General features: G+C 41.5%; 1 protein-coding gene across 1 annotated transcript; it reads right to left on the bottom strand.

The window, feature by feature from the left end:
- Positions 1–14,911: 14,911 nt before the first annotated feature.
- On the bottom strand, positions 14,912–16,342 carry LOC101843984 (olfactory receptor 13G1-like). The gene has a single exon (XM_005064237.4). It carries the CDS (start codon positions 16,310–16,312, stop codon positions 15,389–15,391), a length of 924 nt encoding a protein of 307 aa, XP_005064294.1. The 5' UTR covers positions 16,313–16,342; the 3' UTR covers positions 14,912–15,388.
- Positions 16,343–17,089: the final 747 nt, after the last annotated feature.

The following is a 17,089-nucleotide window of genomic DNA, read 5'->3' on the forward strand; positions in this document are numbered from 1 at the left end:
CTTTATGGAAGGAAATACTCTGTAAAACACATTGAATAGGTAAAAAAGAATTCAAACCTCTTCCTTTAGTGTATCTTGAAAAGTATAAAGAAAAATTACTTTTTGTTAAATTTTGTTTAACCAAAACCTTGATATCTATCTTGAAAATATTTAAAGTATATTAGAGCAAATGGAATGTATATTCAGAGTAATGGGAGCATATGCTTTAAGGTGGAGACAGGATACACCATTGAGAAAGTGCAGAGCTCAGCCTCTATAGAGTAGGATTATTACTGAGAGGCCACATGGAGACATGTCTTCTAAACAATGTAACACAATGCCTTCGCCGCTCTAGAAATCCCATAGCAACATGTACACTTGTGTTCATTTTACCGCAGTGAGAGATGGGATGTGAGTGTGTGCACAGCACCAGACAGGTCTCAACTGAACACAACAAAACTTCAGTGATTCCATAGCATGCGTGCTGAATTTTTTGGTTAAATCTATGCCAACAATAAATAACATGTTCCACTCAAGTTCACTGTGAACACTTAGAATCGAGAACAGAACAATTACAATGAATGTCTGAAGCCTGATAAACTTGTTCTCTCAGTAAATGGATTAAGGGTTTGTTTAGGCACTGGGCACAGACAGTGCAGTGACAACCTATAATATCCTGTAGTGCTATGATGAATAATGAGCTCCTGTCCTAGGAGACAGAGATACCACCAGGGCTCTTGTTTGTAAACCTTGAAGCACCAAAAACTGGAGCTACCAGTGACATCGGAGAGATGCCCAAAGGTGGGATTCCAAGTCTACATTGAGACAGATTATCACACTGAAGGGGGTCTTTGTTCTTGAAGAACAAACAGTGAGAAGGAGATTAGAAGATTGCCAAGACTATGAAACTATGATGGGCAAAGGCTGGATTAGACATAGGACTTTCACATAGACTCAGCTTCTCAAAGATTATGTGCTGTTTTCATAGGAAAAGTACTAATTTCATCTTGTGCTACTAAAATCACCAAGTTATACCAGTTACTGCTTCTCATCAGGATCAAAGCAGGCATCCCATGTGAGTATCATGGAGAAGCCTCAGTATTTGTACTACCATAGACTGTCAGAGGTCAGTGGGAACTCACTTTGGTGACCAAAGACTGCTATTTTGCCTGCAGTGACCACCTGGGGCATGCTGCATTCTGGTGCATCCAACAAACAAAACACACGTATTTCTGTGAGATCTTTTGCATACATTGACAGAGAATAATAGCACTTCTGGAAAACCATAAATCAGTAATTGTTCTGTTCATATACACTATGTTTAGCAATATTTTGTGCCTGTCATTCCCATTGGCCTAGCAGACAATATTATCTTACTCGGATGTGTACAGAGGGAAAAATAAATCAATGTTTCCACAGTGCTCAACCAAACACACTTTGAAGCATAGAGATACTATGTGCCTACCCATGCCTCTTTCTATAATCCCATCCTGCTCTTTTGTGAATTTAGTTCTGATAGCTAGTGTGCCCATTTATGCCTAAGTGATCACAGGAGAATCTAGAATTCAGGTAGGGAGATAGTGCAGGGAAAATTCACAACAGATCCACAGGTCTGCATGGAAGCCAGATCTCAGCAAGGCTGCCTTGAAAACCTTCTGAAACTGAGCCTCACCCAGGAGCAAAAAGCTGAGGATCCTCATCACGATCAGGAACTGGAGTGTCTGCGGATCCTGTAGTAGAGGAAGCATCTACATTTACAGCACTGTTATCACAGTCCTCTCCTTCTTTGTAAGTCCCCGATATATAATTCTTTCTTAAGCGACTTCCAGTCTTGCCAGTTCTTTCCTGTAGCATACAGGAAAAGGCTAACACCTACAGGGCTGGGCTGGTGCTTTTGACACAATTGAGGATGAAGGTCTTTTATGTACCTTAGCAGTGGACACTGGACAACAGGGCATGAAAATCTCTCTGTGAAATCTTCTCACCGTGTCCTGTGGATGTCATAGTCAAACAAAACAACATTCAAGTGCTCTCTAGGCATCAGTATAGACATTAGATTCATCTAAATCTCTTGATTTAACTTCAAAATTAGTGCCAGTATTGAAGGTAAAGAATAAGAATGTTGGATTTTTGATGCAAGGTGAAAAACGGACTGAATAAACACTCTTATTTTGATTAGAAGCTACACATTCTGCTGTTTATACAATGGGGCATGAAAACAAATCTTTTTGTCATAATCTGTTTTCTACCCAGCCCTCTTTTCTCAAACCCGGGCCTCATTGAGAACAAGAGTTGATGTCCCCTGTGCTGATATCCAAACACTGGGGTTAATGTCTCTTTTATATAATGAAGTTTTTGTTTTGGAGTTCCACTGTTAGTCAGTAGAGTCACATAGTGTAAGATTACCTTTCACTCACCTTTGCAAGTCACAGTGAATTCAGGTGACCAATGGTGTCCACAAAGGTGCACACTGCTGAGCAGTCTCCTTTTCTGCAACTACCAAGTCTTTAGTGTCCGTCTGAAGTTCTGTGTTCCTTTGTATAGAGGTCATTGCCTTCAGAAATACCTGTGATTTTTCTGAGACCAGGGACAAGTGTTTGTCCTAGTGCCTCCTGGGACAGAAACTGAAGGAGAAAGCTCTTAGGATCAATTAAAGGGGACTCATGGCTTCATTATTCAAGCTCCTTGAAGATTGTCATAGAGGAGGCTGGTCAGGGAAGTTGCATCTTGTGGGCACAAGCAATCCTCTCTCAATACCTTCCTCAACCAACACTCAGAGTGTCACTGGGATTCTCATGCCCTCAGTGGAAGGTCTCACCCTGATACAAACGGACTCCCTATATTCTGCTGAGAGTACTTCCTCCAAATTGGACACACACAGGCAACTTGTTTATTCTAAGTGTGTTTTACTTTCTATGCCCTCTTCCTCTTCCTACATTCAACCCTTTCAATGTATTGTTAAGAAATAATGTTCTGATCGTATGAACGGGGGAGGGGTCAAGACAGCAATGGGGAAATACACAGAGATAGTAGACCTGAACTAGTGGTAGGTCATGGTCTCAGGATTGACAGCTGGGGAACCTGCATGGGATCAAACTAGATTCTCTGGATGTGGGTGACAGTTATGTGACTTGATCAGTTGGGGAACCCCTGGCAGTGGAGGCAGAGCCTAAGCTAGTGTCATGACCTGGCTTTTTGGAGCCCATTCCCAATGGTGGAATACCACGCTCAGCCTTCATACCGGGAAGAGGGCCCTGCCTCAACTTGGTGTGCCAGATTTTTACTCCAAAAGGAAGGCCTAACCCACTGTGAGGAGTGGGTGGGAGTGGGAAGGGAGGGGAAGGGGAAGGGAAAAAGGGAGGGAGGGGGAACTGGTGTTGGTATGTAAAATAAAAAAAATGTTTTTTTTTATGTTTTTTGAGACAGGGTTTCACTGTGTAGCATTGTAGACCAGGCTGGCCTCAAACTCACAGTTAGCCTGTCTCTGCAAAAAAATAAAATTTTAAATAAAAATTGAAAACAAATTAATGTTCCCTCAGCACTTTCATTTTGTTTGCTATGTTTTTAAAAAATTAAAATATTTATTCATTTTTTTAGAATATATGTAGGTATTATTATACAGACTTGATAAGCTATATTTAGGAATATATATATGTGCACAATAACAACTAATAATAAAAAAGAGGTCACTCATTTGTTGGAGTGGACTACGTAAGGTTATATGGGAGGCTTTTGAAGGAGGAAAGGTAAGGGTAAAATGGAATCAAATTATAATACTAAAAAATAAAAAAATACTCAAAGTTATTTTGAAATTCTCTATTTTTAATTTAAGTGAGAAACGCTCTTGTTTTACATGCCAGTCCCAGTTCCCTCTCCCTCCCCTCTTCCCCTGCCCCCCACTGACTCCCTAGCCCTTCCCCTTTCTGCTCCCCAGGGAGGGTAAGGCCTTCCATGGGGAAACTTCACAACCTGTCACATCATTTGGAGCAGGGCCAAAGCCCTCTCCCATGTTTCTAGGTTGAGAGAATATCCCTCTATGTGGAATGGGGTCCCAAAATCCATTCGTACATGAGGGATAAATATTGTTCCACTACCAGAGGCCCTATAAATTGCCCAGGCCTCCTAACTGACACCCACATTCAAGCGATATGGGTCGGTCCTATGCTGGTTTCCCAGCTATCAGTCTGGGGTCCATGAGCTGCCCCTTTGTTCAGGTCAGCTGTTTCTGTGTGGTTCTCCAGCCTGGTCTTGACCGGTTGCTCATCACTCCTCCCTCTCTACAACTGGATGGCAGAGTTTGGCTCAGTGTTTAACTGTGGGCATCTGCTTCTGCTTCCATTAGCTACTGGATGAAGGCTCTAGAATGACATAAAAGGTAGCCATCAATCTTATTATAAGGGAAGGTTGCCTTTCCACTTTTGATTAGATTCTTAGCTGGGGTCAACCTTGTACATCTCTGTACATTTCCCTAGTGCCAGATTTCTCTTTAAACCTATAATGGCTCCCTGTAATACGGTATCTCTTTTCTTGCTTTCCTCTATTCTTCCCTGAATCAATCTTCCTGTTCCCTCATGTCCTCTCCCCTCCTCTTCCCCCATTCTCTTTCTCCTAACTCCCTCTCCCTTCCGGCCACGCTCATAATTATCTCAGGAGATCTTCTCAGCTTTCCCCTTTTCCAGGGCACCATGTATGTCATTCTTACTGTCCTCCTTTCTTCCTAGCTTCTCTGGTGGTGTGGTATATAGGCTGGTAATCCTTTGCTTTATGTCTAAATATCCACATATGAATGAGTACATAGCATGTGTGCCCTTTGTGATTGAGTTACCTCACTAAAGATAGTGTTTTCTAGTTCCATTCATTTGCCTGCAAATTTCAAGATTCCATTGTTTTTTTCCCCACTGAGTAGTATTGTTTTCCTAGTTTCTACTTTATTAATTTCAGCTCTCCATTTGATTGTTAGCTGGCATCTATTCCTCTGTTTCTTTTTGTTCTAAAACTTTCAACTGTGCTGTTAATTCTCTTGTGTGACTACTCTCCAATTTATTCATGTGGGTACTCAGTGCTATGAACTTTCCTCCTAGCACTGCTTTCAAAGTGTCCCATAAGTTTGGGTATGTTAGGTCTTCATTCTCATTGAATTCTAGGAAGTCTTTAATTTCTTTACCCAGGAATGGTGCAATTGCACATTATTCAATTTCCATAAGTTTGGAGGTTTTCTGCAATTTGTGTTGTTGTTGAATTCTAATTTTAAAGTATGGTGGTCTGTTAAGATACATGGAGTTATTCCAATTTTTTGTACCTTTTGAGGTTTGCTATGTTGCCAAGTATGTGATTGATTTTAGAGAAGGTTCCATGTAAGGCTGAGATAAAGGTATATTCTTTTGTGTTTGGATGGAATGTTCTGTGGATGTCTATTAAACCCAATTGGGCCATAACGTCTAACAGTTCCTTTATTTCTTAGCTGTGTTTCTGTCTGGTGGTCCTGTCTAGTGGTGAGATTGGTGTGTATAAGTCTCCACTATAAGTGTGTGAGGTTTATGTGTGTGATTTGAGTTTTTTAGCTTTTCTTTTATTACTTTAATTTTAAATAACTTGCTTCACATGCCAATCCCAGTTCCCTACCCCTGCCCTCCTCCCATACCCCTCATCATCCCCTCCAGCCTCCCACCCTATCTCCACTTCCTTCCACATAGGTGTTTTGCCATCCCATTCTTTGCCAATTTGCTCATCGCTCCTCTCTCTGTCACTGGGTTCCATGGGCTCAGTTCAGTGTTTAACTGTGGGTGCTTGCCTCTGTTTCAGATGAAGGTTCTAGGATGGCATGTAGTGTAGTCGACAAGTTCATTATCAGGAATGGGCATTTAAGGTGGTCTCTCCACTATTGCTTAACTTGCCAGTTGGTGTCATCCCTTTAGATCACTAGAGGTCTTACTGGTGCCAGATCTGTCTTCTAACCTATGACTCCCTGTTTTATGGTATTTCTTATACTACTCTCCACTCAACCTTCCTGTTCCCCCATGACCTACTCTCTCTTCCCCTTCTCCCTCTCTCTTCTTCCAAGCTCCCACTCTCCCCCACCCCTCAACATGTTCCCAATCTTTTCAGAAGATCGTGCCTCATTCCTATTCTCTAGGGTACCATGTATATCTCTCTTAGGTTCTTTCCTGTTTCCCAGACTCTATCAGTGAAAGTGCAGACTGACATTATCCTGATCCATGTCTAAAATCCATATATGATTGAGTACATACCATGTTTGTCTTTTTGTGACTGGGTTACCTCACTCAGTATGGTTTCTTCTAGTGCCATCCATTTACCTGCGAATTTCAAGATTCCATTGTTTCTTTCCACTGAGTAGTACTCCATTGTGTAAATGTTCCACATATTCTCTATCCATTCTTCTGTTGAGGGGCATCTAGGTTACTTCCAGGTTCTGGCTATTACAAATAATGCTGCTATGAACATAGTGGAGCAGATGTCCTTGTTGTATGAATGTGCATCTTTTGGATATATGCCTAAGAGTGGAATTGCTGGGTCTTGTGGTAGATTGATTCCCATTTTCCTGAGGAATCTCCATACTGATTTCCACCAGCAGTGGAGGGGTGTTACCCTCTCCCCATATCCACTCCAGCATAAATTGTTTTGGGTGTTTTTTATTTTAGCCATTCTGAAAGGAGTAAGATGGTATCTAAGACTTGTTTTGATTTGCATTTCCCGGATGGCTAAGGATGTTGAGCACTTTCTCAAGTGTCTCTCAGCTGTTTTAGACTCCCCTATTGAGATTTATCTATTTAATTCTGTAGCCCACTTTTTAATTGGATCCTTTGGTGTTTTGAAGACTTGCTTCTTGAGTTTTTTTGTAAATTTTGGAGATCAGCCCTCTGTCAGATGTGGGGTTAGTGAATATCTTTTCCCATTCTGTTGACTGCCTTTTTGTCTAGCAGACTGTGTCCTTTGCCTTACAGAAGCTTCTTAGTTTTAGGAGGTCCCATTTGTTACTTGTCTATCTCAATGTCTGTGCTACTGGTGTTATGTTCAGGAAGTGGTCTCCTGTACCAATTCGTTGATGAGTATCTCCCACTTTCTCTACTAAGAGTTTCAGTGTGGTTTGCTACATGTTGAGGTCTTCGATCCATTTGGACTTATGTTATTTGCATGGTGATAGACATGGATCTATCTGCAATCTTCTGCATGCCAATATCCAATTATGCCAGCACCATTTGTTGAAGATGCTTTCTTTTTTCCAGTGTATAGTTGTAGCTTCTTTGTCAAAAATCAGTGTTCATAGGTGTGTGGGTTAAAATCAGGGTTTTCAATTTGATTCCATTGGTCTACCTGCCCATTTTTGTGCCAATACCAAATTGTTTTCAGGACTATAGATCTGTAATAGAGCTTGAAGTCAGGTATGGTGATGCCTCCTGAAGTTCCTTTATTAAATATGGTTGTTTTGGCTATCCTGTGCCTTTTGTTTTTCCATATAAAGTTGATTATTGTTCTTTCAAGGTCTGTGAAGAATTGTGCTGGAATTTTGATAGGGATTGCATTGAATCTGTAGACTGCTTTTGGCCATTTTTATTATGTTGATCCTACCAATCCAAGAGCACAGGAGATCTTTCCATTTTCTTGTATCCTCTTTGATTTCTTTCTTTAGAGACTCAAAGTTCTTGCTATACAGGTCTTTCACTTGTTTGGTTAACATTATTCCCAGATATTTGATGCTATTTATGGCTACTGTAAAGGGTGAGGTTTCTCTGATTTCTTTCTCAGTCACTTTATCATTTGTATATAATAGGGCCACTGATTTTTTTGAGTTACCCTTGTATCCTGCCACTTTGCTGAAGATGTTTATCAGCTCTAGGGGTTCCCTTGAGGAGTTTTTCAGGTCACTTAAGTAAACTATCATATGATCTGAAATAGTGAAAGCTTTACTTCTTCTTTTCCTATTTGTATCCCCTTGATTTCCTTTTGCTGTTTTATTGCTCTAGCTAGAACTTCAAGCACAATATTCAAGAGCTATGGAGAGAGCGGACAGCCTTGTCTTGTTCCTGATTTTAGAGGAATTGCATTGAGTTTCTCTGCATTTAGTTTGTTAGCTGTTGGTTTACTGCATATTGCTTTTATTATGTTCAGGTATGTTCCTGTTATCCCTGATCTCTCTAGGACCTCTATCATGAAGGGGTGCTGGATTTTGTCAAAAGCTTTTTCAGTATCTAGTGAGATGATCATGTGGTTTTTCTTTCATAGTTTGTTTACATGGTGGATTACATTGATAGATTTTCTAATGTTGAACCATCCCTGCATTCCTGGGATGAAGTCTACTTGATCATGTTGGATGATTTTTCTGATGTGTTCTTGGATCTGGTTTGCTAGTATTTTATTGAGTATGTTTGCATCGTTGTTCATGAGGGATACTGGTCTATAGTTCTCTTTCTTAGTTGTTTCTTTGTGTGACTTGGGTAACAAGGTAATTTTAGTCTCATAAAAAGAGTTTGGCAGTGAGCCTCCTGCTTCTATTGTGTGGAATACTTTGAAGAGTATTTGAATTAGCTCTTTGAAGTTCTGGTAGAATTCTGCACTGAAGCCATCTGGGCGTGGGCTTATTTTGCTTGGGAGACTTTTGATGACTGCTTCTATTTCATTAAGGGTTATAGTTCTGTTTAGATTGTTTATATGTTCTTAATTTTGTTCTGGCAAGTGATATCTATCCAGGAAATTGTCCATTTCTTTAAAATTTCGAATTTTGTGGAGTACAGATTTTCAAAGTATGACCTGATGATGCTCTGAATTTCCTCAGGGTCTGTTGTTATGTCCCCCTTTTCATTTCTGATTTGTTAATCAGCATGCTCTCTCTATGTATTTTGGTTAGTTTGGATAGAGGTTTAAATTTTAGTAATGTGGTTGTCTTTGTATTTGTGTCATAGATGTTCAGAATTGAGACTTCTTCATGGTGTATTTCTCCTGAGATGGGTATGAAATGACTTCCTTCATCTCTTCTGATTGACTGTTGCTTAAAGTGTAATTTGTTAGATATTAGGATCACTACCATGTTTGTTTCTTGGGTCCATTTGATTGGAAAGTGTTTTCCCAACCCTTAAGTCTGAGGTAACATCTGTCTTTGAAGCTGAGGTGTTTTTCTTGTATGCAGCAGAAGGATGGATTCTGTGTTTTAATCCATTCTGTTAGCTTGCATCTTTTTATGTGCAAGTTAAGCCCATTAATATTGAATGATATTAGTGATCATTGGTTGTTCATTCTTTTTTTTTGGATTTATTGGTGGTGGTGCAATTGTATGTGGATATTCACCCCTTTTTTGTTTTGACTGTTGGTAAACTGGAACTATCTATTGCCTATGATTTTCTGGTTGTAGTTAACTTCCTTGGGTTAGAGTTTTCCTTTCAGAACTTTCTGTAGGGCTAGATGTGTTTTCTGCCCCTTTGAGGTGGTTTTCTTCATCTTTTTCTATACATATTCTTATATTTAGTCTTTTCAATGTGTCCTATATATCTTGTATAGCTTGTGTTAAGGTTTTTTGGACTTAAGATTTTCTTTTGTTGATGAATCTGATTCTTTTACTGTATCTTCAATGCCTAAGGTTCTCTCTTCCATGTCTTGTACTCTGTTGGTTAGCTTACATCTGTAGTTCCTGATCGTTTGCTCAGCTTTTCTGTTTCCAGCATTCCCTCAGACTGTGTTTTTTTTTACAGCTTCTATATTTCAGCGTTCAAGTCTTGCACTGTTTGAATTATTTCCTTCATTTATTTGGTTGTTTTTTTCTTGACTTTCCTTCTTTTCTTTAAGAGACTTGCTTATTGCAATTTTGGTTTGTTGTTTCCTCCATTTCTTTAATTTTTGTTTGTTTTTTTTCTATTTCTTTTCTCATTTCCTCTTTGAGAATTCATATCATCTTCATGAAGTTGTTTTTAGGGTCATTCTCTTCTGTTTTATCTGTATTGGTATCTTCAGGTCTTGCTGATGTGGAGTCCTTAGACTCTGGTGGAGTCATATTGATCTCTTTTTTTTATTTTTTTTATTTTAATTTTAAATAGCTTGTTTTACATGTCAATCCCAGTTCCCTCTCCCTCCCCTCCTCCCGCACTCCCCTTCCACCCTCCCTCCCACCCTATTGCCAAATCCTTCCACATAGGGGATGTCTAGAGTCTATCATTTTACTCTTGGTAGGGTCAAGGCACTCCCCTAAGAGTCCAGGCTGAGAGAGCATCTCTCTTTGTGCTATAGGCACATGAAGACAGATTGTATACCAGGGATAGACATTGATCCACAGCTCAGAGCCCCATAGGTTGTCCAGGCCTTCTCACTGACACTCCCATTTGGGGGGTCCAGATCAGTCCCATTCTGGCCTCCCCACTGTCGGTCTGGGGTCCAAGAGCACTCCCCTGTTCAGATCAGCTGTCTCTGCTGGTTTTGCCAGCCCATTCTTTGCCAATTTGCTCATCATTCCTCTCTCTCTGTCACTGGGTTCCTTGGGTTCAGTTCAGTGCTTAGTTGTGTGTTTGCCTCTGCTTCCATCAGTCCCAGGATGAAGGCTCCCGGATAGTTATAGACATCAAGTTCATTATCAGGAATGGGCATTCGAGGTGGTCCTTCCACTATTGCTTAGCTTGCCAATTGATGTTATACCTTTAGATCACTCGAGGTCACTCTGGTGCCTGATCTGTCTTCGATCCTAATCATATTGATCTCTTTTTGAAATCTCAAATCTCTTCTTCCAGTTGGTGCAGGTGGGGTCTCTCCCTCTCCTGGTTGGTTCTGGTTCAAGATTCTTTTCTGGTGTGTTCCAGCATGTCCAGTATTCCAATGGCTCTAGTCTTCCCGTGGGTGGATGTGGGGCTAGCACTGTGAGATCTGCCGACTCTGGATGGACTGGCTTTTGGGACAGGTTCCCCTGCATGCAGTCCTAAGGCCACACGAAGTTCTGAGCAGGGCACCTGAAGGATGGCCAGAAACAGGTCCATGCTCACTACCTCCTGTGGGTGGAGGTAGGACTAGCACTGCTAAGTCAGCAGACTCTGGATGGGCTGGTCTGTTGGGATGGGTTCCCCCCACATGCAGTTCCCAGACCTCAGCAGAGTCAGAGAAGGGCACTTTTATATGACACCTGATCCTTCATAAATGATAAACTAAATACAACCATTATTTTAAAATTTCTAATTATATAATAATTTAATACAATGTGTCTTAATTACCATTTCTCCTCTCTCAACTACTTCCAGATACTGTGGAAAATATTTAAGACACAAAAGCTTAAAATGGACATATATTGAAGAATGATGATGTAAGTAGTACAGCTCACACTATAGTCCTATTGTACAACAAAATGAGAAATTGTCCAACTTTGAAGTATGCCATTAGGAAGTGGGAATATTTTATGAATAAGTAATGGTTGTGCCAGATATTGAATGATATTGGTCTCTGCTTTGAGAAGTGACAAAGAAGTGGACAATAAAGAACACTTACAGAAATCAGATTGGTGACTACCCTAGTTAACATTGTAGAACCTCCATCTAGTTTTTAAAGGAAGTAGATGAAGAAATCTAAAGTCAAAAACTGGGGTGAACTCCAGGAGTCCATTAGAAGAGAGGAAGGGGGGATTATATGAGTGGGTTGTGGTTCAAGATCATGATGGGAAAACCCAGAGAGACAGCTGACCTGAAATAATGGGAGCTCATGGATTCTGAACCAACAGCTAGGGAGCCAGCATGGGACCAACCTAGACCCTCCACATCTGGGGGACACTTGTGTAGCTTGGTGTTTTGTGAGGCCTCAATCAGAGACTTCTTTCCCATCTACCCGTTCCCAAATAACCACTCAGAGGCTTAATATTACTTATAAATGCTTGGCCAATGACTCAGGCATATTACAAGCTAGCTCTTACAACTTGAATTAACTCATTTCTATGCATCTATATTTTGCCATGTGGCTGTGGCATTATGAGTCTGCTGGCAAGTTGTTTGTAGGGTGACTGCTAGTATCTCTCTGACTCTATCCTTCTCCTGTATCTCTTCTTGAATTTCCCACTTGCTTCATCTTGAGTTGCCATAGGCCAAAGCAGCTTTATTTATTGACCACTGAGAGCAAAAAATATTCACGGCATACAGAAAGACATTCCCCATCATGGCCTCCTAGCAGTGGGACCAGGATCTGTCCCTGATACATGACCTGCCTCTTTAGAACCTGTTTCCTATGGTGAGATGCTTTATTGCTGGGGAGGGGAGAGGAGCATAGTCCTACCTCAACTTGATATGCCATTTTTTGTTGACCTCCATGAGAGGCCTTACCAATTTATAATGGAGATGGAGGAATGATGTGAGGCATAGAAGAGTAGGAGGGGAGGTAACAGGAGGTTAGGAGGGAGGGGAAATTGTGGTTGGTATGTAAAATAAATAAACAAATAAATTTAAAAGATGACAGTGCAAGGTAGCAGTGCAAACAATTGGCAACTACAATAATATCACAGATGCAGAGTGTGGCAGTAGCTGGTCTTGGGGAGCCCCTGCAGAAAGGACCACAAGGCTATGCTGGTAGCCTTTCCATGTCAGCTACACAGCATCTCATTTTCCTAAGGACTCAAGAGAGTTTCAGTCTTATTAAAGGAAGTGGTAGATGCCAATTGCCAAGGCTGCTGTTTAGACTAATCTACCTGGTCCACATGAGGAAAATACAAGACATCAATAAAAGACACAACTGGCCATCTAAAACATGGCTAGAAACCTGAAATATCTGAGGATGCAAGATGAGAGCATGTGTGAGTGATAAATTGGAAGATTTCACTATAGGCTTCAATGATTATTTGGTGATAAAGGTAAGATGCTCTCTGGAATTTACCAGGAGACTATTGCAGGAATAATATGGTACTCATGGGAAATGCAGTAATCATTTCTTTGGCTAACCGTAGAATGCAGATTTATAGCTCAATGTATTTTTTCTTCTGTGAGATCTGGCTACCATGAAAATTGTATGCATCTCCCCTGTTCTGAACACGGCTCTGGTTAGTTTAATTTCTGAGCGAAACACCATCTATTTCCAGGGATACATAGATCACCTCTTTATGCATGTGTGGTTCATACTTTCTGAGCTGTTGCTTCTCATAGTCACGCCCCAAACCATTCAGTCATTTGCTTTCCTCTGCACTACAGCTCTAGGATAAAAGCACACATATGTGGGAACCTGTCTATGGCACAAGGTCCATCTGTGCCCTAAATTATTCCATTAACGTCACCATGATGACATGGATGACATGGCTTTCGTTCTCTGGATCGAAGGACACCCACTGCGATGCCACTTCCCAGTTCCCACTGGTCTCCTGCACATCTCAAGTGTGGAAAGTACCATGAGTCTGATGGCTGATGACTTTTCCAGGGTATTAACTCACTGCCTTCTTGCTGTCTAATGGCTGTATCATTATTGGCATCCAGCACCCGTGCTCAGCTGAGGGGAAGCAGAAGGCCTTCACCTACTCGTCCCATCTGTCTTAGTTAAGTTTTCTATTGCTCTGAAGAGACAGCATGATCATCGCAACTCTTATAAGGAAAACATTTCAATGGGGTGGCTTGCTTACATTTGCAGAGGTGAAGCTCATTATTATCATGGTGGGGAGCATGGCAGACATGATGCTGGCTACATCTTGATCAGAAGGCAACCGAAAGTCGACTGAAACACTGGGAAGTGTCCTGAACATAGAAAACCTCAAAGCCAACTCTCACAGTTATATACTTCCTTTAACAATGTCATACCCACTGCAACAAAGCCACACCCCGTAATAGTGCCAATTCCTTATGAGATTATAGGTGACAATTACATTCAAACTACCATGTTCCCTTATTGTGCTCTCCATTATCATCCAAGATCTGTGTCTGCTTCCAGCTACATCCAGAGAGAAGTTAGTGCTGTGGTGATGTACTAGGTCCTGAGCTACACACAGAACCCCTTCATGTGTTCTTGTTATTGTCAAGGATGCTCTGAAGAGATTCTTGCCCCCTTTTAGGTATTAGTTGGAAATATACATGCTGTTCTGAAAGTGTAAGGCTGTCTCCCACCTCCCTTGCTAAAAGTATCTTCCTGGCTTTGTGCCTTGGCTATGGACATTATAGAAAATTGCCTTTAAATTCAGAATGTGCATGTCCTTCTTGTTCTGTGTTGGTAGTTTTGATTAGTCCGTACTTTCCTAGCTGTATCAAATAAAGCTTGATCCATATCACCACTGCAAGTCCTGGCCTGTGCTCCTCTTTCAAGTAGAAAGTCATGTTGCCTTCCAAAGGGACACATGAGAGCCTTGCCTGTCTGATGTACATTCTTGCATATCAGTTACTACTGCCAGTATGTGTGCATCACTATGTCAATATGAACACTGGTAAATGTGTGGTCTGTTGTCACTATTTCCTCCCTAACTTACATGTGGTCAAGCTTTGTTCTTCAGCTTTCCACATGCTACACCTCAGTCTTCTTTTACTAGTCAAATCTGGCACACCACTATAGAATCATTGGGTGCAGATCCTTGTAGCAGTGTAATGTGTAGAGGAAATGCTTCCTCACCTTGTAGCAGATGGGAAGACATGAATTTAAACTGGTTTCTCCTTTCCCCCTGTCCCAAGCTTGCCTGTCCCCAGTGCACATGGAATTTAATCCACATTGAAGATGTGGCACAGCTGCTCAGTGAATCCTCTTTTGAAACAGTTTAAAGATAATCATGGAGGTGTTTCTCAGTAATATTTTTGGAGATCAATCCAGTCAAATTGACAATAAATATATTAACCATCACAACCATGAGTCATTGTCATAGTCCTGCTGTCTTTCTCCATACTGCTTACCTCATCTGTTTACGGGTTTTACCATCTGTTCTGTATTAGTCACATGACTCTATCTAAGATATAGACTCTGTGAAAGATTCAGTGTATACATACTCACAGCAAAATGAATGTATCTGATAAGCTCTTTATTTCTGAGTTCCTACCACAGTGGGCAGAACTCCTTAACATACAATATACAGTGTTGAATAATAGCAACTCTTAAAGGATGATCAGGTTACACAAAACTCATCCAGGCAGGAGAGATGCTGAGGTACAAGTTAGAGTCATGATTTAGCAAACCTTTGTAATAACATAGGGTCTGAGACTTAACTAGATTTGATTCAGTGAGTCATAGAAACATCTTAACATTTAATAGCATTGAACATGCAAGCATACAATTTTAAGTACAAAGCAGAAATGGTTAAAATTACCCAAAACATTCAAAAGAGTAGAACTCCAATATTTTCTGATAGATAGTAGGATGTTTCTTGACTCAGGTCATGACTAATCCTGTGTCACCTAGAATCAGGAGATACATAAAAGTAGATCTTGAGTTCTCTTTAGCTTCTTTCCCACTGCTTCTAGAGTTCTTTTCCAACTCAGTGTCATCAATGGGGAAATAAAAGTTTTTTAAAGGATGTTTTGAATTCCTTATTTCTCAAGGTATAGATCAGGGGGTTCAGAGAGGGGGTCATAGTGGTGTACAAAACAGCAATGGCCTTGTCCAGGAGCCCAGCAGTTCCTAGGGCTGGTCGGACATACGTATATAGCACAGTGGAATAATAAAGGGTGACCACAATCAGGTGGGCAGAGCAGGTGGAGAAGGCACGCCTCTTGCCCTCAGCTGAACGGATGCGCAGGATGCTGGCAATGATGAAGCCATAGGATGTCATGGTCAATAGGAAGTTCAGGCCAGTTAGGTACATGTCTGCAATGACTGTCATGATGTCGTTGATAAAGGTGGGACTACAGGACAGCATGAGCACAGAAGGGATCTCACAGAAGAAATGTGTGATGAGATTGGGACCACAGAAGGACAGCGGTAACACCAGACAAGTGAGCACCAAGGAATTGAGAGCCCCTGTGAACCACACAAATGTTGCAAGGGCCACACAGGCCCTGCCATTCATGAGGGTTCCATAATGCAATGGCCGGCAGATTGCAAGGTAGCGGTCATAGGCCATGGCAGAGAAAAGCATAAGCTCAGAGCCCAGGACCCAGGAGAAGACAAACATCTGTGTGAGGCATCCCCCATAAGATATGGTGTTCTCTGTCACCAGGCTCTGCAGGACCTTGGGCAGGACAGTCACAGTGCAGATCACATCCATCAAGGCAAGGTTAACTAGGAAGAAATACATGGGAGTGTGGAGGTTGGGACTTCTGTGAATAGTTGTGATAATCAGGCCATTGCCAGCTATGGCCAATGTCAACAAGGTAAAGAAGAAGCAGAAGAGGGCATCCTGGACCCTGGGGTCATCCACGAAGTTTTGCAGGATGAACATGGTCACAACTGACTGGTTCTCAGGAACCATGGCTAACACTGTCTATGCTCAGGATGGGAGTTGTAGCTTGGGCCTCTGGCAAAATAAAAGTGAGCTTTATTATGATTAACTAAAAATAATTTTAAATCTTACTAACCAATCTATTCTGTGTAGCGAGGAACCTGCTCACATGCTAATGAAATAGTAGGCCTAGGACACACCCCACATAGGCTCTGTCTGTGAACATGGGTGAACCCTGAATGCAAGGTCCCTGAACATATTGTTCCATATGTGCTGTGCCTCATCCCACAAGGAGGGAGAGATGATCATCCTTGTGAGAGCCACCCAGGATACAGTGACTGGAGACTGTGGTATAGATGCTGGGAAGACATGATTAGTCATCAGTGGGGCCATGGAAGGGTGTAAGGCCAGTGGTACTGCCTGCTTGTCTGAGAGTGTGGGGAATAACATACAGAGCATTAATTGAATGACAGACTCTCTGCAGACAGAACCAATGTGGTCTTTGTGACAACGTGGCTTCTCATGCAGGTTACAACAATGGCCCCAAAATTTCCTATCTTGTACCTCTAGTCCACTAGGACCTAAAGCTTGAGGTTAACATTCAAGACTCATACCCTACCCCAGGAGGAAAATAGGCTCTCCTGTGGATCCTAGGCTGTCTCTCAAACCATTGAGCCATAGGAACTTAGCTGCTCCCACACCCAGCTCCTTCAAGGCTGCTCAAAGAGCCATCTAAGGTCACCAAACAATCCCTGTAGGAGTCCATATTGCCAGTCACTGTCCAGATGGAACAGACAGACCCTGAAT

This window comes from Mesocricetus auratus, unplaced genomic scaffold (genome assembly GCF_017639785.1).
Source record: "Mesocricetus auratus isolate SY011 unplaced genomic scaffold, BCM_Maur_2.0 Super-Scaffold_4256, whole genome shotgun sequence".
Lineage (NCBI taxonomy): Eukaryota > Metazoa > Chordata > Mammalia > Rodentia > Cricetidae > Mesocricetus > Mesocricetus auratus.

Excerpts from the sequence above, each read along its gene's own strand:
- LOC101843984 (XM_005064237.4), bottom strand. The coding sequence starts at position 16,312 with ATGGTTCCTGAGAACCAGTCAGTTGTGACCATGTTCATCCTGCAAAAC.